This window comes from Lasioglossum baleicum, chromosome 18 (genome assembly GCF_051020765.1).
Source record: "Lasioglossum baleicum chromosome 18, iyLasBale1, whole genome shotgun sequence".
NCBI lineage: Eukaryota > Metazoa > Arthropoda > Insecta > Hymenoptera > Halictidae > Lasioglossum > Lasioglossum baleicum.
Window position 1 is genome coordinate 2,780,649 of NC_134946.1, and position 23,324 is coordinate 2,803,972.

Consider the following 23,324-nt stretch of genomic DNA (forward strand, 5'->3'; position numbering starts at 1 on the left):
GGCTGATGTCGGAACCGCTCAGCAATGAGCGCACGATGAGAAGGCGGGGATGAGGTTTGTTGATGAAGTGGAAGATCGAACTAATTTTCACACTGCGCTTTATTGAAATAATAGAGTTGATTAGGTTCGCAACCTCGAGATGGTTAACAAATCGGAAATCTTGCGACGTGCTGGACGTTGCCGTTTGAGCGCGACGGACGATCTTGAATGGTCCTTGTCACGAGGACCACCGCGGGCGGAGATCTTGAACGCGTACGCAAACGTGTACGTAACAGAAATAAAGCAAATGAATCTTACACGTTGAATTTTATTTATTCCATTTTTCTGGGTTGAAGGTCGTTTGTAGGTCATACTGTGTTACATAGATGAATTCGTTATTTTGTCAGCTACAACATTACGTTAACGAAGATATATCATTCTATTTAAAAAAACATCGATGACCTTGAAATCTCATAAAAGCATGACCTTGAAAATTTTTTTCCCTTACGCCGTTACATGTGGCCCTTCAAACAGTGTAACTTTGTCGTAAGAAGTTTTTTTGTACAAGGAAAAGTAACGGAGATATTTACAGTGGCTGTACAAAGTATTCGTACACCTTTTAAAAACTAATAACTTTTTTATAATTGTACCAAACGACCTGATTTTTTGTAATCAATTAGAAGCATTGGTTTACGAAATGATATGCGAAAAAGATTTTCCAAAAAATTATAATTTACAAAGTTACATGCAAAAATAAAAAAGGCATTTTTAAAACTTTTTTCTTTGGGCCCTTAATAAAAATTTAAAATATATATTTTGTAGATCTATATGTTAGTTATACACATACAGAAAATTTCATGATTTCAAAAACACAACATTTCAAAAAACGACACGTATGGAAAGATGAATGATTCTGTGGATTTTAAGCAGAAACCGATGAAAAGTCGTGTAAATTTCGATTTTCACCATTTTTAGCTCGTAGCTTGTAGCTCGTATGTATGTTAATCGATTTCGATGAAATTTAAAGCACGTGTGTATAACTAACATAGATCTACAAAACATATATTTTTAATTTTCACACACACACACACACATTAAGGGCCCAAATAAAAAAGTTTTAAAAATTGCCATTTTTATTTCTGCATGTAACCTTGTAAATTATAATTTTTGGCAAATTTTTGTTGCATATCATTTCGTAAACCAGTGCTTCTAATTGATTATAAAAATTCAGGTCGTTTGGTACAATTACAAAAAAGTTATTAGTTTTTAAAAGGTGTACGAATACTTTGTACACCCACTGTAGGTGTTCTGTTTCTTCGGACTCACCCTGTATTAACACGTATCGGCGATTATTTTTAATGGATCCTTCAATAGCAACTAGACTGCGGACGTTTATGCAAAAGATAAAAATTGTCCGTACAAATTTTCCGTAAGAGGATCACTGTGGTCTCCAGAGCTAGATATTTCGGGGATATAGAATTTAGGCTAAACCAGGGCACAGACTTCTCCTCGGGGTATTGTAGTGGTTCCGTCGAAATCACCGAGAGCACCTACACCACGCCCACTCAGGGAAATAAAGACTTGAACCTTTCTGTCAGGTTGCAGCACAAGATCGTGAGACACTCCCGTTATGCCCCAGAGGGCAATGCAGGCTGCTCCCAGGGCAAAATCACGTTGGTTGCCTATGCCTAGCCAAGGACCGGCATCCGACCGATGGCCTAATTATGCCAGACGACTGTTCTGTCCCGGAAAAAGAACTCGAACTAGGTATTCACGGGGCATTTCAATTACACGAGGACTCGCCGGTCGGAGCGCACTCGATCTCCGCCGGTATCTTGAACCCCGAAGGGGTTAAAGCTTAATTTGAACGGCGCAAGAATTATTTCGTTTAAGAAGATTGCTGGCTTAAGTGGTTAATTAAGGGCAGCGTTTGAAGCAGCGACTTAAATCGATTTCGCTCCGGGTCGGGCTGGCCTGGGCCGTTCGTTCGTTCGCTGAGGACGAGGAACGTAGCTCCACGATCTCGTCGAATCTCGATTAATTGATTTACTGCGGCGAGTCGACGAGCGTGTCGGCCGAATTCGCGGCAATTACGTTAACGCGGTCCCACGTCGGAAAATTTTCGTGATGCGGGAACAAAACCAGCAGGAGGTGGCCAATGCCGCACGATGTAGGGTCTAGCGACTTCTTCATCCTACTACTAGTCAATCGACGCAACTAATTGAGATCCACGTGCCTCGACTTGGGACTTTGGGCGTCCTTCACCTCGTCTCACGACCGGGAGACAAAACTATTCTTCGTTTACGGGAAGATGGCGCAAAAGCCAATTGGTCTTTCATCATACCATTCGAGAGGACTCTCAAGATAGCTTTGTCTGACAAGTTTCAAGTCGCTACTCCTATCTCAAGGGTAGTTATAGGGTCAACACAGTTTTATTATGCTCCGTTTCTTCTGTTCTGCTCAACAAAAAATTACGGAAAAAATCATAGACATTGTAGGACACTAGTCCAGTCAATGAATCCTCATAAGGGGGTGTGTGGTGTGTAGAGGGAAATGGAAGGAACACAATTTTTTAACTTTGGGACTTTGTTTGGACTAGTTAGGAGGTAAACATACTAAAAGTCACTACTCTTAGGAGGTGAGCGGGGTGCACGTAGAAGGCCCCTTTCTCGGTTTTCCGGGTTATATCTCGGAAATTATGCGTCCTAGCGATAAGACCATTCCATACAAAATTAAAGCTGACAAAATGTGCCATAAGATTTACTGAATTCAGTTTTCCGCTATCTCGTATAGTTTCCGAGATAACCGAGCTCAAAGTTCATTAATTGTGAAAAAGAAATTTTTCCCTTATTTGACTAGCTAACTCTTCAACACAATTAGTGAACTTTGAGCGCGGATATCTCGGAAACCATGCAAGATAGCGGAAAACTGAATCGAATCAATCTTGTGGCACATTCTGCCAGCTTTAATTTTGTATAGAATAGTCTCATCGCTAGGACGCATAGTTTCCGAGATATCCGCGTTCAAAGTTCATGAATTCTGAAAAAGAAATTTTTGCCTTATTTGAGTAGTTAACTCTTCAGCACAATTATAGTCCAGTCGCCAGGTACTCTTACCTGGAAAATATTCCGAACTTAATGAAATTTTGACACGTCATTTAGGGGTACTCTGGGGTGTCGAATCTCAGTTTTCGATCTCGAGGACCCTGTGCTAACTTGGGGAGGGGGAAAAAACCACGATTTTTATTACCTTGTTTTGGTTTTTCGCCTATTACTCAAAAACTGTGGGTCCTATGAACTTTTGTCTTCCATTTTGGGAAAGAGCATTAAATTTCCTTCAAATTTCACTGGTCAATCATTTTTTTCGACCAAATAAGCACCGAGAGACAGGCGTTCAAAATTAGGAAATTTAAGGGCAACTGACGAATATAGGGAAAGACGGAGCAAATTACACTGTCCAACAATAAAAATGTTTCCATATAACTGTTGGGTGTATCTCATACAGTTTTTAGCGCTGATTCCGAATCTGGTCTTAATTTTTCTCCTACACGCACAGTTTTTGAGAAATTTGGGTTTGAAAAAAAACACGTTTTTCGACTTTGAACAGATATTATGATGTTATTATAAAAGATATTGTATTTTTTCTTTACAGCAAAAGATTTTCTAGACTTTCCCGAATCCAGTGATGTTCAATTATAATACATTATGATTGTTTAAACATGTTTAAACAATCATGAAAGACGGAGAGGCATCACTTTTGTACACATTTTTGAGGATATTTTTCAATTTATGTAAAAAAAATAAGGGTCTAAGGCTCCAGCGGAAAGTCGAATTGCACCACGCGATAGAGCAGACTTTTATCTTGAGAAACCACTCTTTCAACTTTCCAACGTCGACATTTTTTTCGATCCTGAAAGTCCAATCGCCAGGTCGAAAAAAGGGCGTCTACCTGCAAAGTATTCCGACCTTAATGAAATTTTGACAAGTCATTTAGGGGTACTCTGGGGTGTCGAATCTGAGTTTTCGACCTCGAGGACCCTGTGCGAACTTGGGGAGGGGAAAAAAACCACGATTTTTGTTACCTGTTTTTGGTATTTCGACTATAACTCAAAAGCAATGGGTCCTGCGAACGTTTTTTTTTCATTTTTGGAAAGAGCAGCAAATTTCCTTCAAATTTCACTAGTTAAACGTATTTTTTGATCCAATAGGTACCGAGAAACAGACGTTCAAAATTAGGAAATGTTTCTCAAAATGTCATTTTGAGCCACACATTGTGACATTTAGCAGGAAATTGCAGGTTTTTGGCTCACAAATTTAGTTTTTCAACCTATCTACATATAATCTACATACTATGTAGACTCTTATTTTTTTTTTTAAATTGAAAAATATCCTCAAAAATGTGTACAAAAGTGATGCCTCTCCGTCTTTAATGATTGTTTAAACATGTTTAAACAATCATAATGTATTACTATTGCACATTATTGGATTCGGGAAAGTCTAGAGAATCTTTTGCTGTAAAGAATAATACAATATCTTTTATAATAACATCATAATATCTGTTCAAAGTCGAAAAACGTGTTTTTTTTTCAAACTCAAATTTCTCAAAAACTGTGCGTGTAGGAGAAAAATTAAGACCAGATTCGGAATCAGCGCTAAAAACTGTATGAGATACACCCAACAGTTATATGGAAACATTTTTGTTGTTGGACAGTGTAATTTGCTCCGTCTTTCTTTATATTCGTCAGTTGCCACTTAATTTCCTAATTTTGAACGCCTGTCTCTCGGTGCTTATTTGGTCGAGAAAAATGATTGACCAGTGAAATTTGAAGGAAATTTAATGCTCTCTCCCAAAATGGAAGACAAAAGTTCATAGGACTCACAGTTTTTGAGTAATAGGCGAAAAACCAAAACAAGGTAATAAAAATCGTGGTTTTTTCCCCCTCCCCAAGTTAGCACAGGATCGTCGAGGTCGAAAACTGAGATTCGACACCCCAGAGTACCCCTAAATGACGTGTCAAAATTTCATTAAGTTCGGAATATTTTCCAGGTGGACGCCTTTTTTTCGACCTGCCGACTGGACTATTAGTGAACTTTCAGCGCAGATATCTCGGAAACTGTGCGAGATAGCGAAAAACTGAATCGAATCAATCTTGTGGCACATTTTATCACCCTTTTTTGTATAGAGTGGTCTTATCGGTAGGACGCATAGTTTCCGAGATATAAGAGGAAAAACGAAACGGGACTTTCTACGTGCATTTGAAGTTGAAATTGAAAAATTGAAGTTGAAACTGACAAATTGATGTTGAAACTGTAAAATGGGAGTGTAAACTGAAAAAGTGAAGGTGAAATTGAAGTTGGAATTGAAGTGTTGAAATTGAAATTGTAGCAAAAACACTAACTCGAACAAATAAGACCAAAGTGACCTTTGAGCGCGGATTTATCGGAATCTATGTGAGATAGCGGAAAAGTGAATCCAATCAATCTTGTGGCACATTTTGTCAGCCTTAATATTGTATATAATGGTCTTATCTCTAGGGCACATAGTTTCCGAGATATAAACGGAAAACCGAAAAGGGGGTCCTTCTACGTGCATTTGAAGTTGAAATTGAAAAATTGAAGTTGAACTTGATAGATTTTTGTTGATACGGAAAAATTGATGTTGAAATTGGGAAACTGATGTTGAAACTCAAAAATTGAAGTACAAATTGAAAACTTGAAGATGAAATTGAAAAATTGATATTGACAATGAAAATTTGAAGTTGAAAGTGATGTTCAAATTGAAAAATTAAAGTTGAAATTGAAATTGAAGTTGAAAATGAAGTTTTGAAATTGAAGATAAAATCGAAAAATTGAGGTTGAAATTGGAAAATTGATGTTGAAATTGAAGTTGAAATTGAAGTGTTGAAATTAAAATTAAAGCAAAAACACTAACTCGAACAAATAATACCAAAGTGACCTTTGAGCGCGGATATCTCGGAAACTATGCGAGATAGCGGAAAACTGAATCGAATCAATCCTGTGGCACATTTTATCAGCTTTAATTTGGTATAGAATGATCTTATCGCTAGGACGCATAATTTCCGAGATATAACCCGGAAAACTGAGAAAGGGGCCTTCTACGTGCACCCCGCTCACCTCCTAAGAGTAGGGACTTTTAGTATGTTTACCTCCTAACTAGTCCAAACAAAGTCCCAAAGTTAAATTTTATGTTCCTACCATTTCCCTCTACAACTTTTCGTTGATTGGACTACACATGACTGTGAATTTTTGACTTGAAAATTGCTGATTTGAGAGTTACGATACTTGTAACGCGAAGTAAGGGTATACCAGGTAGTGGATCACAGACGCTTTCAAGCTACCCTATGGCTTCTTTTCATGTAGGAAGAATAATTCACTAATTCCTTCTTTAAATCATTCCCGTTGAATGGAGTGGGACAGTGCGAAGGTCGAGAAAGGAGCATGAACGTGGTCCACGATTTGAGCAGCTCTGGCGTACATAAGTTGGTGTCTTACCTGAGCGAGACGTAGCACTTTCGCGGTCGATATCTCGAGCAATGGCGGGTCATTAACGGGCGTAACGTTGACGTGTAGCGGGAACCTCAGTCGTCCTTGGAGATAGCCGGGCAGCGTGTAACCAGCGCCCGCCACCAGTGTCACCTCCAGGATCATGCTGTCCTCGGTGGTCTCGCTGCCGTCGTGCATGTACTGTATCTGTCGCGGATTTCATCGTGATAATGAGAGAATGCGGGACGCCTGGTAAACAATGTTTCCGCGGAGGACTTATGAATATGGATGCCGTGACAGGGCCGGAGGCGCGTGCCACGGAACGAGAACGAGAACGACAACGACAACGACAACGACGGCAACGACGTCTCCCTCGCGATTATTTGTCTCGCGACGGCGACTTTATGAAACCGCGACAACATCCGCGGATGAAAAATGGCGGGTGTATGTGCACGCAAGCGCGCGCCACCGGTCCCTGGAAGTTACACGAAGATTTACTTCTTCCCGTGTTACGGTTTATTTACGAGTTCCAGTGGCGGGATCGAAATTTTTCCAACCGTTCCCTCCCCCTTTCTCCCGCCGCTCGTTCACGTTCCTTTTTCTCCGTCAGGTTTCTTAACGAACCAATAAATTCTTTGACAAGGAGTAAGAGAGAGTGTCGTATCTCTTGTGTTTTTAAAGCGGGACCGGTTTAAAAATTCGCTCCAGTCCGGGTGAATCACCGACGCTGCGTTAAATTCACCGATTCATTCCCCCCCGCCGTCGCCGCTGCGCGCCGTTGCCGTTGCTGCCGTTTCCCCCCCCTGTCGTAATTAAAATTAATTGGAGCGGACCGGGTAAGCTTATAAATCGGCGATTAGCATACCGAATCGACGGGGGTTCCGGACGTGCGTTCCTTCGCCGGGATTTTCCGGGGAGGAGGCTACCCCGGTGGAACAAAAGGAAAATTAAGGGTATTGGAAAAGAAATAACACTGGTGGGGTAAAACGCGGGAGCCCGGCGTTTAATGGATACGCGGTCCCGGTGCGACGCGAGCCCCCACGAAAAACCATTAATGAGCGGTGGTGGTGTTTATAAATAGAGCACCGTCGCTGGATAAATTGAGTGCAAGTAGAAGAGGAACAGACAACCGAGAGGTCCGACGACACGAGGAGCACCGGCTACGCTTCGCCCCCCCCCCACGGTTCTAAAGTTAGTTCTTAAACCGGCAACTATCTATAGTCCTATGACGAACTGGAAGAGCGCACCGCCAGTTTTTCATCTGTCGACCTTTTTGCTCGAATAATTATCATCGAATACACCATAGTTCCTCCACCTTTTTTGGCTCCGAGCCGCCGCACAGTGTGACGAATGGCCTTTTTAGCTGGACAAAATTCTAAAAAAAAAATCGCCTATTTTTCTATATTTATCAATTGATATGTTTACAGTTGTATAAAATATGAATAATTATTAACCTTTTACAACATTTAGTTGGTTTTTGTTAATTAAACAATATATTTTAAGTGATTTATAATTAAATATAATATACAACGAAGTTAGTAATGGATCTATGTAACACACAGAATGATAACAAGTAGTAGATATTATCAAAGAAGACGTCATTTTTAATTATGGACAAAAAGAATGTTAATATAATTTACTAATTTACTTTTTGGAGATTCAGACATACGGGAAAGAATTATTCTTTGGTTTAGTATACGGTTTCAATCTATAAATAATCTGCTGCATATTATTGTTTATTATTTTAATATAATAAAAAATTAAAAATATAATAACATAAAAATATAAATAAAACAACAGAAATAACAGAGATCAAAATGAAAGTATTAAATAGGAGCGTTCGGTTGCTAGAAACTAATAACTTATAAACAAATGTAAATTAATCTAAAAATTTGAAAAAAGGTATCACGTTTGATGTGATAACGTAACAAATAAAACACTAACAACAAACACAGTAATAATAACAATATCAATAAAAAACAACAACAACAATAAAAATAACGAGACTGAGAGATATATGAAAAACGCAAGGGAGATATAGACTGCACGTTGATCGCTCGAAACTGAAGAAACCAATTTTCATAAGAAGAAAGTTCGGAGGAAAACCTGACGATTGTATATTCATTACATTGTATATTCCTTAAATATACAATGAACGAAACCAATCCATAGGTTTCAACGAGTAGACTAAACAAACCCTAAGGGTGCGCCTACAGTGCATCCTACGACCGACAGACATGGTGACGTCAGAGCCGTCTGGCAGACATTTCAAATGTGTGGGTAGGCCCAGGTAGGCCCGTCTGTGAGGCCCTTCTAGTTTCGTCCTGCATCAACCGACAGGACGGCCCTCGCGCCATATATTTCGGTGCAGCGTTCACTTCAAGTAATTTTCATGTCGCCAATTTTGAAGTATCCGTATTTTTAAAAACGGGTCCGTAAAGAGGACACTTGGGGCTATATTATCATTATTTTTATTTTTTTTATTTTCTGGTGCTTTCATAGCAATGCACCTGTTTAAAACAATTGCAAAATAAGCTATGAAAACAAATATTTTCTGAACTGAAATAATTTTTATTAAATATTCTGATGGTTTCACTATGAGTACCCAAAACTAAGTTTCATCAATTTGCTAGTTTAGCCGTTATAATTTAATGAAAATCTTGTGACACACACCTCATATTACACGTCCGTAAAACCAACAGTTTTCAAGATTTCAAAGAATTCTTTGAGATACGTCTATATTTTGCTAAAGACTGCAACATATTCAAATTTGAACAAAATTCGAAACAGTAGTCCTATCTCGCATGGAAAGATTCATGTGCACTAATTGTATACATATAGATTAACTCTCATGGAAGTATGGATACTCGAAAATAATTAAAAATTAAAACAATTAGAAGAAACTGCGATTTACATAGATCAATCGTAAGCAAAAAAATTCAAATTGCAATTTTTGAGAGAAAACCTCTCTTAAATCCATTTAGTTCGTTATTACTTTATTGTCGGAGCCACGAAGAAAGACTCAGACATCTCCCTATACCTCAATAGCAATTATGTGCTATAAACCTTCCAGACCTCCACGGTCAGTTTTGGGCTGCAGCTAATCATCTTGGGGTTTCCCGTCAAACCCGCACACCATGTGCAGTGACTCTTTTGTCTGTCTTCCACTTGGAAGACACTTTTGGCCAAGTTGAGATGGGACACCTTTCATGTAGTGAAAAAACATTTTCAATTTGTTTATGTCCAACAAGTAGTCCAATACAATGCCCGTACGAAGCGATAGCGGAACAGCAGTGGGTTCAAAGTAGTGCAGAATTACAATTGAATTACTCGAGGAATCGAAATTATTAGGCCGAAAAGAAAATTCTTGCGGTTTTAATTAAAATCAAAATAACAAAAACCGTAAGGACTTTCTCTCCGACCTAATACAAACTAATTGATTACATTGTAATTCAGTCATATTGTAATTTATAATTCATATCTTCATTCAATTAAAGTTCAATGTAATTCGTAATTGCAATTGGAGTACAATTATAAAATGGCGTTACGTATTCTTAAGGAGGACGAGGAATAGAAACTACACCGCATGGACAGCAAACAAGAGCATATGAAAGAAAAACATAAAAATATATCCGCACTTCTACAAAGTTCTGGATTATAATTTGGAGAGCTGTATTTTAATGTAATATGTAATTCAGTGATGACGTAGCTGAATTACTATATGTATAATTGAAATACAATGTAATTCAATTGTGTAATTGAATTAGCAAAACTCTGAGAGGGTTAAGATATTAAACCGTTACCGCACACTACTACACGATTGTAGGGGGTGGCAAGGCGCCATCTCGTATGGGTCCGAACTGGTGACATTGTACTGATGCGAGCGTGAGAAGAAGGTTCCTAAATAGGCAGGACTACGGTGACGTGCTCTAGGTACGATGCGCGCCCGATTGGATCAGAGCGGAGGAGGCAGACCTCGTTTCACACGCATTTTCGGCTGTCGACGAAATATTGGCTACAGCGGCCACACATACCATGTAGCGTGCAGCGTCGAAGTCAAAATATTGGGACTACGGGCGCGGCTGTGGTGGGGATAGGCAGACCTAGCGATGATAGGCTCGATTTGTTTATGTGCCGTTCCCGGGGCTGTTCTCTATGGAGAGGTTTATGACAGGTCATTACTATTGAGCTGCAAGTCGACACTTTCTCGGACAACACGTGTTAACTTGTGTTAACTTAAAAATTACTTTACAGTAAAACATTATGAACAGGACGCGCTAAAAACAGCTTTCTGAAAAATAGATTCGCTGTCGATCGCCCAATAATGACCCGAACATTTGAATGCCCAATGTTTTATAGCCGCTACGCTATCGTACGTCGCACAGTGGTGCAAAATCCCCAAGAAATGGCAATAATTCGTTTATTATGTCATTTTTAAAAATCTATGTGTATTGAAATACATTACAGTATTAATGCATCAATCATAGATTGTAATAGAACCTAACCCAAACACTGACATTGGAAAGAACTGTGACATACATTTCAAGGAAAAAATTTTGTCTCATTTCTTTGTTGTTTTTGTGTATATGCACACTCCTTGATTTTCGAAAGTTTGATAGTGTAGATATTATTCAGTGCGGTGAGTACATTACTTTAAATTATAAAAAATATAAAGCTAATTATTAATTTTTTTGTATGTTATTGGGTCTCCGAGTCCCACCGATTTTTATTTGTTTATAATCCAAAAGTTGGCGACTTTTTGTGACTTTCCGACAAAATAAAGTCACGATGGTTTTGGAAAGAGCGAGGTAAACGATTATTTCGAATCCACATTTATTAAGATTAAGATTTTTAAAACTAAGAAAATATGAAAACACTATCCGAATACCCAAAGTTACAAGTTTTTCATTAAATTATATCATAGTGTAACCATAAGAGTATTTAATAAAAATGATTTCAGTTGAAAAAATATTTGTTTTCATAGTTTATTTTGCAATTGTTTTAAACAAGTCCATAGCTATCATAGCACCAGAAAATTGAAAAAAAAAATTATGATAATATAGCCCCACGTGTCCTCTTTACGGCCCCGTTTTTAAAAATACGGATACTCTTCAAAATTGGCGACATGAAAATTATTTGAAGTGAACGCTGTTTCGTCCTACGCCGGACGAAAATCAAAATTATTTGATTTTCCGCCTACGTCGTCAGACGTCGAGGCCCCATGGGGTTTGTCCATTGTTACCCTTCTCGAAGTACCTGAGAAAGGTTCGGCTCCCCGTGATTTTGACCATTTCGTCAGACGACGGGCCCACTGTAAGCACATTTTCCGGCAAAGTCGGCCGTACTGGCACCAACACATGCCTCTTGAGGCGCTCGAAACTCTCGTCTGTGTGGTCGGTTGTAGGACGAAGGACGAAAACGGCTCCACTGTAGGCGCACCCTTAAGTGATGACGGCATCGGCTGCGTTCGGGCCCGGCCCGGGCTGTGATTGTCACGAGCGTGAACGTAAAACGACGTAACTTCATTGTAATTTTATTTTGGTACTATAATACACTAGAGAATCTCTACTTTATAATAATGTAAAAATCATCGCGTGGGGCGACGTGGGGGGGCATATACTAATTCATTGACGAAGAGGAGTAACATGGGCGTTTCTGTGGAAAAATAAGTACCGTCTTTGACACTTAATTTACAAAAATAGAGGAATGTTATCGATAATTTGGAATTACTAAAGTGAAAATACATGTTTTGAGATGCTATATCCATCATTCATAGGAAATTTAAATACTCCTTCGTACATTTTAACATATTTCTAGCGCGTATGACAATGTGCTCATTCATTTATAGGTTAGGCGTCCGCCTTTTACGTGAAGTTTACACGCTCTGTAAACATACAACAAAAGAATTTTAAGTTTTAATATTCAAGGGTTTTAATACATGGTTATTTTAGATAATATTGGCACAGTTAGTTTTTGTTTATTTGAAAGTTAATTTTGTCCAGCTAAAAAGGCCATTCGTCACACTGTGCGCCGCGCCGCTCGCTTTTTATTCGGCGAACCCTTCGCGCGAGTCGGTTTTATTATCAAGATCTCGAAGATCTACATCAGGATCTCTCCCCAAGTGTGCGTGTAATTCTTGGATCTTACGAAGTTATACTCCAGGATAGAGGAAATCAGTTCAGTTGACAGCATTAACGCTAAATCTACCATCACCCTAGATAGCACAAAGACGTCTTAAAGATTTCTTGAAGACGTCTGTTGTCGGACATTCAAGTCGGCCCCCAGATAGCACACGACGTATTAAAGACGTCCATTTTAGGTCTGAAAGTCTTGCGTTCTAAAAAGACGTCTTTAAGACCATAAACAGATTGGTTTTTATACATTCAGGGTGAGTCACCTAACGTTGCCACCTCAAATATCTTTGTTGTTTTTAAAGCAAAAGTATGAAGTCTACAAATAAGGGGCTTCGAAAATTAGTGAGTGATTAACGAGTCGACTGCGAATGGTTAATGGTTAATGCAAAATAATAATGTTCTGTGTCTGTTATATGGACTAGGAGCTACTTAGAAAGTTTACACGTGCATAGCCCAGATAGCACAAAGACGACTTAAAGACGTTTTAAAGACGTCTGCAGTTGGACATTCAGACGCAAAGATGCCCCGAATATCCTACAAATGTCTTTCGAACTTCTCCTGAACGTCTTCTGTTAGAAAACGATACGTCTCTAAGACGTCTGTTTGACGTTCATTAGACGGTCGTACGACATTCGGGAGGTCTTCAAGACGTCCCTAAGAAGTTTCAAAGGTCCATAAATGTTAATCAAATTAAAAGAAGGGAAGAGTAAAAATACATTTCGACAAAAACTAGTTTAAAGTCAAACCTAGCTTTATCAGAAGAACGCGTGTGGAATTAACAAAAAAGTGTAATAAAAATAACAATTGCAATTAAATCACTACAAAGATAATAAAAACTAAAGTTGAAATTGACGAGTTGAAATGGAAATTGAAGTCGTAGATGAAATTGAAAAATTGAAGTTGAAATCGAAGAAGTTGAAATGGAAATTGAAGTTGGAATTGAAGTTGAAATTTGAAAAATTCAAGAGTTGAAATTGAAGTCGAAATTGAAAGATTGAAGTTGAAATCGAAGAGTTGAAAGGGTAATTTAAAGAGTTAAAATTGAAGTTGAAATGGAAATTGAAATTTGAAAAATTGAAGACTTGAAGTTGAAGTCGAAATGGAAAGATTGAAGTTCAAATCGAAGAGTTGAAATTGAAATTTCGAAAATTGAAGTTGAAAATGAAATCGAAGAAGTTGAAATTAAGGTCGAAATTGAAAAATTGAAGTTGAAATTTGAAAAATTGAAGTTGAAATCGAAGAGTTGAAATTGAAGTCGAAGTTGAAATTGAAGAGATGAAGTTGAAATATAAGAGTAGTAGTTGAACTTGAAATTGATGTTGAAATCGGAATTTGAAAAATTGAAGAGTTGAAATTGAAGTTGAAATGGAAATTGAAGTCGAAGTTGAAATTGAAGAGATGAAGTTGAAATATAAGAGTAGTAGTTGAACTTGAAATTGATGTTGAAATCGGAATTTGAAAAATTGAAGAGTTGAAATTGAAATTGAAATTGAGGTCGAAATTGAAAAATTGAAGTTGAAATTGAAGTTGAAATGGAAATTGAAGTCGAAGTTGAAATTGAAGAGTTGAAGTTGAAATATAAGAGTAGTAGTTGAACTTGAAATTGATGTTGAAATCGGAATTTGAAAAATTGAAGAGTTGAAATTGAAATTGAAGTTGAAATTGAGGTCGAAATTGAAAAATTGAAGTTGAAATCGAAGAGTTGAAATGGAAATTGAAGACGAAGTTATAGACGTGCAATATGTTGTGACCTCGTCACGTCCTGAATTTTTCTAAAAGTGGCTATATTAGACCGAGAGTTGTAATTCATCTCCGCTTTAGTGTATCAATTTTAGTAATTATATCATATATATTCGCCATCGTTTGCGATGCTCGTCATTGTTGCCATTTATCAGATCGAATGAGTATGACGAGTCATTAGGATGATAAATGCAACATTATAATGGGTTCTGGTTTAGGAAATTATTAATGGCTGCATCTAATGTATTTCAGTGACATATATCGAGATTGTTCAGACTGGTTGTGCTCCTCTTTTTTGGATTGAGTAATCATGGTCTTCTGCTGAACCTCTTCTTTTACACCCAACAATGTTATTTAATTTTATCTCGCAGACTTTATCGCCATTTTTTAAGAAACTTATTTCTTTAATCTATTGAACGATTGAGGAAAATGCAAAAAAAAAAAATTAGAGGAATTCTAATGAAGTACTTCTGTCCCACAATATATTACTCAGATAGCACAAAGACGTCTTAAAGTCGTCTGAATTTGGACATTTAGACGTCTCAAAGATGTCCCGAATGTCTTACAAACGTCTTCCGAACTTCTCCTGAACGTCTTGTATTAGAAAACGCTACGTCTTAAGGACGTCTGTTTGACGTCTAAAAGACGTTTAGGAGGTTTTAAGACGTCCCTAAGAAGTCTTCAAGGTCAATATCCGAAGGTCAATAATTTAAATAAGTTAAGTCAAAAATACAAAGAGCCATTTAAAAAAATAGATATGGCCTTGACAATACCAAAAGAGAAAAAAAATGTCGAACTTTTTTTATTGCAATATATAGCCAATCGAATACTGATCAACTTTTGTTGAAAAATTTTTTTATCAGATTATCGCAAGTACTTGAAAAATCGTGAAAAGTGTTATGTGGGACACCATGTATATTTTCTTTTTCTACTATTATTATGGGACAGAGGGAGTATTTAATAACGAGAAGAGTTCAATTTTCAACGCGCCAAGTTCCGAAAAAAATGAATTAAACATAAGGATTTTACAAAGAGGTTAGGTTAAGATCAGCATTCGGCGCGGCGCACAGTGGGTAAAATCGACGTTCTAGCTGTTCACGGGCTAAAAACTCAAAGTCCTCATATCGATTTTTAACGAATGCACAATGTCTCTTAAATGTCTATTACATTCGAAAACGATAATATTAATTAAAGCTATTAAAAACTCTCGTTGCAATAAACATTCAAAGATCAAACTTTTTCAGATACGATTTATCACCGAAAAAATTCCTTGTCTTCATAATGATGTACTGGAAAACCTACTGAAGATTAAGTGACCAATTTTTTTTTATATGAAGAATGTATATCTATGTTGAGAACGCACCAGGAACTAAACATCATTGTTCATAATTTATTAGAAAAAAAAATATTTAATCAACTAAGGAAAATTGTCGAAGTTTTTCACCTTTGACAAGGGATAAGTTAAAATGTCCGGGGATGTCCATGTTCTGACAAAGTGGGACATTTTCGGCAAGATCTCCTCTAAAAGATCGTGCAAAATTTAGTTCCAGTATAATCCATTTTCCGAAGTTATGATAGTTTAAAGCGTCGCGTGACACGCGCACAGTGGTGAGTTCGATCGAAATCGTGGCCAAATTATTCATTATTCACACGAGTTTTCAGACATTTCCGGTGGTGTGACAAAAAAATGTTTCCTACGAAAAGTAATCAGTACACAGTCTTTTACAAATATCAATACAAAAACTTTCCAAAAAAAATTTTTTTTCAATAAAAAATTGTGGTCACCTTCATTATTTATTTATAACTATATATTTTTTATTCAATAATGTTATAGCTGACGGCAAGACGAATCCAACGACCTATTTAATGTGGTCTTTATGTATTGAAATAATGGTGAAATAGGCGTGAACAGCTAGAACGTCGATTTTACCCACTGTGCGGCGCGGCGCGGCGCACAGTGGGCTGGATCGAGAAATTTAGTGACATTTCACGAAAGAATCGACTTTCTCATATCGATTTCTAATAAATTCGTATTGCTTCCTAAATGTCCATCAACATCGAAGCGGAAAATATTAATGTTCGTTCACAAAAACTGTAGTTAATATAAATTCACAAAGATAGACATTTGGGATGCAGTATTTTTCAGCGAAAAATTGCTTCTTTTCATCGAGGTGTCCTGATTACCCGATTTAATATTTCTTCTGGGTCTTTTGTGTAAATGAAGAACAGTCCTTTGCGGTAACAATTAACGCTGTTAGTTGAGGATGGTTACTCGCAATCTATTAAAAATTAATATTTAATGAAATGAATAAAATCTATATACTTTCTTAGAATTTGCGAGGTGTATCTTTTAGAGGACCTAACGGCACCTAATCGGATAAGTCAGATCATTTTCATTGGACCTTCCTCTACATATCCCCACAAAAATCATATCCGAACCGATCCGATATTGGAAATTATGATTGTTTAAAGTTATCGGGACGTGCCACCTGACGCATAGCAACTCACATATAGTACTTAAATACCATCCAAATATGAATAGTTTTGCAATTGCATTCAAAGTTCGTACCTACCTAAAACAAGTATGTAATTTTTAACAATTAATTAAATAAAAAAAATTTATTGTTAAAAATATAATGACCGGTAATAATATAACTAGACTAAGAGTTTCTTAGTGAGTATCACTGTTTTTGGGTAAGTACATCTGTCATTGAATCATAGTTAACAATTGAGAAAGTCTTCTAGCGAACTGTTTAGATTATCGAGTTGCGGGATGTTTATGCTATGCTACAGATAAGGTTTTGACTAAGATCCAACGTTCTATCTACGTTTGGTTGAAACAAAATCTTTGGAGAGACCACAGTGATCCATATTGACAAAATAAACAAATTATTATTATTATTATTGTTATTATTATTATTATTACTAAACAAATTGACCAAAAGTTTACCAGTTAACATCAATTTAAAAACGTTTTGGTAAGATAATTGGCTTATCTTTTATATTTGTTATCTTTTTGTTGATATTTTCATCTTTTATAAACACATTACACATACATGAAATAATACGAAATAACAAACGTCGTAATATATAGAATAGACATGATTTTAAAACAATTAAATTGAAAAATTATTTATAATTATTATAAATTATTATAAAAAATATCTTTTGACACGCTTGTGAGACGTTTTTACCTCCTCAGTACATTTTGTATGCGTTGATTATAAAAAGATTTCTTGAATTTATATTTTACATATTCTATAAAACATTACATGTATGAAATGTAAATATAAAATACATATTTAGTAAGAGAGAGTAAAAAATAGTTTGGAAGATTATACTTAAACAATATTATTTTAATAGAAAAATTCAATGAAAATTAATTAACAATTATTGTTTAACAAAATAGAAAAAATGTTATTTGTTTACAGTTAAAATTCACTATTTTTTAAATGAATTTTAGTGCAAATTTCATCCCGATATCTCTTATGGTTCAAGAGTTATAACAAGATGTCACTAAATTTCTCGATCCAGCCCACTGTGCGGCGCGGCGGTTGAGAAAGAAAAACCAAGTCGTTGATCTACGCTGCTATTCTAAGTTAAGAAGTCCAAGAAATGTATACGGACCGCAAATTATGGAATTCTCCGAAGCCAGGTTTGACCGACAGCAACGCTGATCATCAACAACACTGATCGACGCCAACTTTGAAAACACGCATATAGTACTTGTACCTTAACTTAACCTCCGAAGTACCGGGAAACCTTCGTTATCGGTACTAATAAGCGGAACACGACGAAATCTTCCATGCTGTTAAATTCCATGAACTTTTTAACAAGTTTAACTATATCCTGTTAACAATGTTAATGAAACGTGCGGGTAATCTTTCTAAAAGGTAAAGGCGAAGTATATAACTATGTCACGCGAAAGTCTGAAAACTTGTTCGTGTAACAGAATGTTCTGGGAGTGGAGCGTTCTGATGTTACGGTATGATACGAGAAGTTCCACTGGGCAGAGAGGAGCCTTGCTCTTTCGATAGCGGAAATAGAACCATCGAAAAAAAATTATTATCAAATAATGTCATAGACTTCCCAGATAGTTCAAAGACGTCTGCTGTTGGACATTCAGACGTCTTAAAGATGCCGCGAATATCCTACGAACGCCTTCGAACGTTTCCTGAATGTCTTGTGTTAGAAAACGGTACGTCTCTAAGACGTCTGTTTTACGTCTAGACGACGTTCATTAGACGATCGTACGACATTCGAGAGGTCTTTAAGACGTCCCCAAGAAGTCTTAATGGTACATAAATGTTAATTAAATGAAAAGAAGGGAAGAGTAAAAATAGATTTCGACAAAAACGAGTTTAAAGTTAAACCTAGCTTTATCAGAAGAAGCATGTGGAATTGACATAAAAAGTGTAATAAAACTAACAATTGCAATTAAATCACTATAAAAATAATAAAAATTGAAGTTGAAATGGAAGAGTAGAAATTGAAGTTGAAATGGAAGAATAGAAATTAAGTTGAAATGGAGGAGTTGAAATGGAAATTGAAGTTTGGGAAGGGGTTTTTAGTTTGCGACAGGTCGATAACACTAATAATTAGTCATTGGCCGACGCACATGCACGTTATCGATCATCGGCGGGACCCGTTCTCGTTCCAGCGTGGATTTTATTCCGGTCACGTGTCCCCCTTGAGGATTCGACGGCAAGCATGTGTTTCGGTGGTTAGGGTATTACCTTATCTCGATTAATGTCTTCGAGAGTGAAGGAGTGCTCTGTTCGGGTCGTTAGGAGGTCCAGGTTCAGGTTCCCGTAGGTGGGCGGCGTAACCAGGGTGAAGATAACGCCGTCCTCCTCGACCCCATATTTAGCGATGTCTAATACCATGGCAATGTTATCACTCGTCACCGGCACGTGTGCACCCTCGGATACGAGCAGCGGGCTCAGCGAGAGTATCTCCAGGTTCACGGGTAAATTTCCTTTCGAATACACCTGCAACATTCGAGACCGAACACGTGTGACCGTGCTGCGACGAGAGGCCGCCCCGCAAAAACGGGATGTACCACGGACATGATGTATAGATACAGTCCGCCGGGGATGGTAGTATAATCGTTATGGTGCAGCGCGGACACTGCGACTGGAAACTGGCTCGGACATTGTCAATATTAAACCGATCCGCCGATAATATGAATTCGGGCTGGAATAATACAACTGGCCGGGAACTTTCGGAATTGAATTTCGACAAACTCCATACCATGGACAGGGTGTCGTCGACCTACCTGGTGGTCTTCATCTTTAAACCCATGCTGGAATGCTCAGCACTCAGCATTTTCGAGAAAATTTCTTGGATCCCCTGTATGTATCTACACTCGTCAAAAGAATTAAGGGATCACTTGTGCGAACCCGAAAAATTGCTTACACTTTACGTGATCATAACTCCGTCAAAACTTGCCGTATCGATATCGTTGAACAACGGTTTGAAAGCCTGAAACCTCCAGTTTCAGATGCTCTGTTTCAAATTGTTGCTACGTTGGTTTTTTACAAAGTTATAGCGAGATGAAGACAACATTGACGGTTAACAAAAATTTTGTGCAACTTTGGAACATCACATGGGGAGCAACAAATTTTTTTGATAAATCGCGTTACTATCATTTGGAAGGGCTATCTTTCCTGTGTACATCGTGTGGTTGTTGAATATTGTGCGATTTTTTTTAATCGAGTTATTCAACGTTGAAGTAAATATGGGCTTTTTAACTTTAACTGGATCCAGAAAGCGAAAAAATTATCGTAGAATCTTGTGCGAAACAGTAAGAGAAAGAGCGTTTCTTTCTCTACAAGGCACTCCTTTTGTTTTTTCCATTTCATTAACATTTCGATGTACCAGGTGTTTCTGAAAATATGCTTTAAAAATGCACAATTTCCATTTTTCCTTTAACTCGCTATATCTCGGCAAGGAATGATCGTAATACCATGATCCGAACGTCAGATTGAAGCAGAGTTTCTGCCGATTCGATTGAGTACCCCATGAACTCGCTGCGACAATTTTTTACCTATAGCAGCTGTGTTTGAACATCTCTGAATACGCTACCGTCGCACCGCTGCGCCCTACAGGACCAAACTCGATTCAAAATCGAAGAACTTAAGATAGAAATGAGCTAGAGCGATGAAATTTTTTTTAAATTGAAGTTGAAACTTTGCAGAATTAGGGAAAAATAGGGACATTACGGTACGAACGGTTTTTAACCTTGAGAAAATTCGTTAAGCTTGCACAATTCCAAGAAAATGTGGTTTTTCCAGTACCACGCGCGGAAATTTTTTTTTTAACATGCTATACATCATTTCCCGTAGATTTTTTCACGTTGATTTGAAGAGAAAGAAGCGCTCTTTCTATTGCTGTTTCGCACAAGATTCTACGATAATTTTTTCGCTTTCTGTAGCCAGTTAAAGTTAAAAAGCCCATATTTACTTCAACATTGAATAACTCGAATAAAAAAAATCGCACAATATTCAACAACCACACAATTTACACAGGAAAGATAGGCGTTCCAAATGATATTAACGCAATTTATCAAAAAAATTTTTTGCTCCCCGTGTGATGTTCCAAATTTGCACAAAATTTTCGTTAACCGTCAATGTTGTCTTTATCTCGCTATAACTTTGTAAAAACCAATATAGCAACAATTTGAAACAGAGCATCTGAAACTAGAGGTTTCAGGCTTTCAAACCATTGTTCAACGATATCGATACGGCAATTTTTGACGGAGTTATGATCACGTAAAGTGGGAGCAATTTTTCGGGTTCGCACAAGTGATCCGTTAATTCTTTTGAGGAGTGTAGTTTTCAATGTAATATTGATTATTTAGACGTATATGTATACAATAAAAATCTAGAAAGGTAGAGAAACGGCAATCGACAATGACCGCATTGACCAGTGACGCACCCAGGATGTAATCGTGGGGGGGGGGGGCGAGTTGAACCCAGCCCTAAGTTTTGCGTGATGACCTTTTTCTTTTTTTAGCCGAAATATCTGTCAACGGTACCCAGGGCTATTCCGCGATTTTAATTTTGGAAGCTAAACATTTTTTTCTTGGAGGGGACTTGGCCCCTTGGCTCCCCCCTGGGTGCGTCACTGGCATTGACCGTTTAAAGCAGGCCTGGCCAACAAGCGGCCCGCTGTACCGTTACGTGTCATCAAAGTGTCCCGTGAAACCATTTGGGTTGGCCAGGCCTGGTTTAAAGCAAAATCGGATCAGAGTCTACTACTGCCTGTGAACACGTCTCAGGGCAACTAAATAAATTGCCGAAGCACGCTCGCTTTTCTTTGTCGCAATGTTTGCTGCGCGAACCAGATGCGGAATAACGGGATTTTCTAAAATTCGATGGCTCTCTCTGAATTTTCCTCTGAATCGATATGCATGAGGGCGGACAAGTCCATATTCTCGTTATCTGACGAAAAATTTGCTCACGTGGGCGTACCCGCTTTTTCGATACTCCCCTCTGTGTAAGAAAATCTGATCGTACGTCCCTCTACCGACTTAAATTTAGCTGGCTAAATACGGAGCGGAGGTAGATCCTTCAGCTCCGTCGTCTTGCTTACAAAATTTTGTCCGCCCTCTCCACCTCCCGTACCTCTGTAATCCGTTTCATGCAAATTTTTCTCTTCACCCCTCATGGGGTGCTCATCCTATCTCAATCATTCCTCGCAATCACACCGCGCATCTGGATTTCGAGCATGCTTTTCCCCGCTTTTCGAAGTCTCCTAGCAGCTTGGTGCTCTGATAAACGTCGCGACAGATTTTATTCGGAAACATTACTCCCCGATGCCTCTTGCCGAGTATACAGGGTAACTCCGAAGAAACAGAACACTTAAATATCTCCGTTACTTTTCGTTGTACAAAAACACTTCTTAGGACAAAGTTACACTGTTTGAAGGGCCACGTGTAACGGTGTCAAGGAATAAATTTTCGAGGTCATTTTTTTTATCAAGGTCATCGATATTTTTTTAAATGCTGGACATTCGTTATAAAAAAGTACTAACCCATGCATATCGAAAAGTTAGTAGTTCACGAGATATTTCGATTTAAATAACTCTAAAACACCATTACTGTCGTACTAAGGCGTTACACAAGTAAGTAAACGCTACCATCAATTTCAATTTCAATTTCAATTTTTCAATTTAAATTCGTTAATTTCAACTATTAAATTTTTCAATTTCAATTCGTTAATTTCAACTCTTCAATTTCAATTTCAACATCAAATTTTCCATTTCAACTTCAATTTCAATATCAACTCTTCAACTTCATTTTCAACTTCAATTTTTCCATTTCAACTTCAGTTTTAACTCTCCCATTTCAACTTCATTTACAACTTCAATTTCTACTCTTCCATTTCAACTTCAATTTCCACTCTTCCATTTCAACTTCAATTTCAACTCTTCTATTTCAACGTCAACTTCAACTATTCCATTTCAGCTTCAATGTCTACTTTTCCATTTCAACTTCAATTTTTCAATTACACTTCGTTAATTTCAACTCTTCAATTTCAATTTTTCAATTCCAACGTCAATTTCAATATCAACCCTTCAATTTCAATTTCAACATCAAATTTTCCATTTCAACTTCAATTTCAATATCAACTCTTCAACTTCATTTTCAACTTCAATTTTTCCATTTCAACTTCAGTTTTAACTCTCCCATTTCAACTTCATTTACAACTTCAATTTCTACTCTTCCATTTCAACTTCAATTTCCACTCTTCCATTTCAACTTCAATTTCAACTCTTCTATTTCAACGTCAACTTCAACTATTCCATTTCAGCTTCAATGTCTACTTTTCCATTTCAACTTCAATTTTTCAATTACACTTCGTTAATTTCAACTCTTCAATTTCAATTTTTCAATTCCAACGTCAATTTCAATATCAACCCTTCAATTTCAATTTCAACATCAAATTTTCCATTTCAACTTCAA

General features: G+C 37.4%; 1 protein-coding gene across 3 annotated transcripts in view; it reads right to left on the reverse strand.

Annotated features, from left to right (window-relative positions):
• Positions 1-23,324, reverse strand: part of Kon (chondroitin sulfate proteoglycan 4-like protein) — a 322,078-nt gene that overhangs the window by 26,183 nt on the left and 272,571 nt on the right. For all 3 annotated transcript variants that reach the window (XM_076443113.1, XM_076443111.1, XM_076443112.1), the window contains 2 exons: positions 19,093-19,347; positions 6,492-6,689 (listed from right to left, as the gene is read on the reverse strand). In XM_076443113.1, the coding sequence (XP_076299228.1) occupies positions 6,492-6,689; positions 19,093-19,347 (453 nt within the window). The remainder of the gene's footprint in view (positions 1-6,491; positions 6,690-19,092; positions 19,348-23,324) is intronic.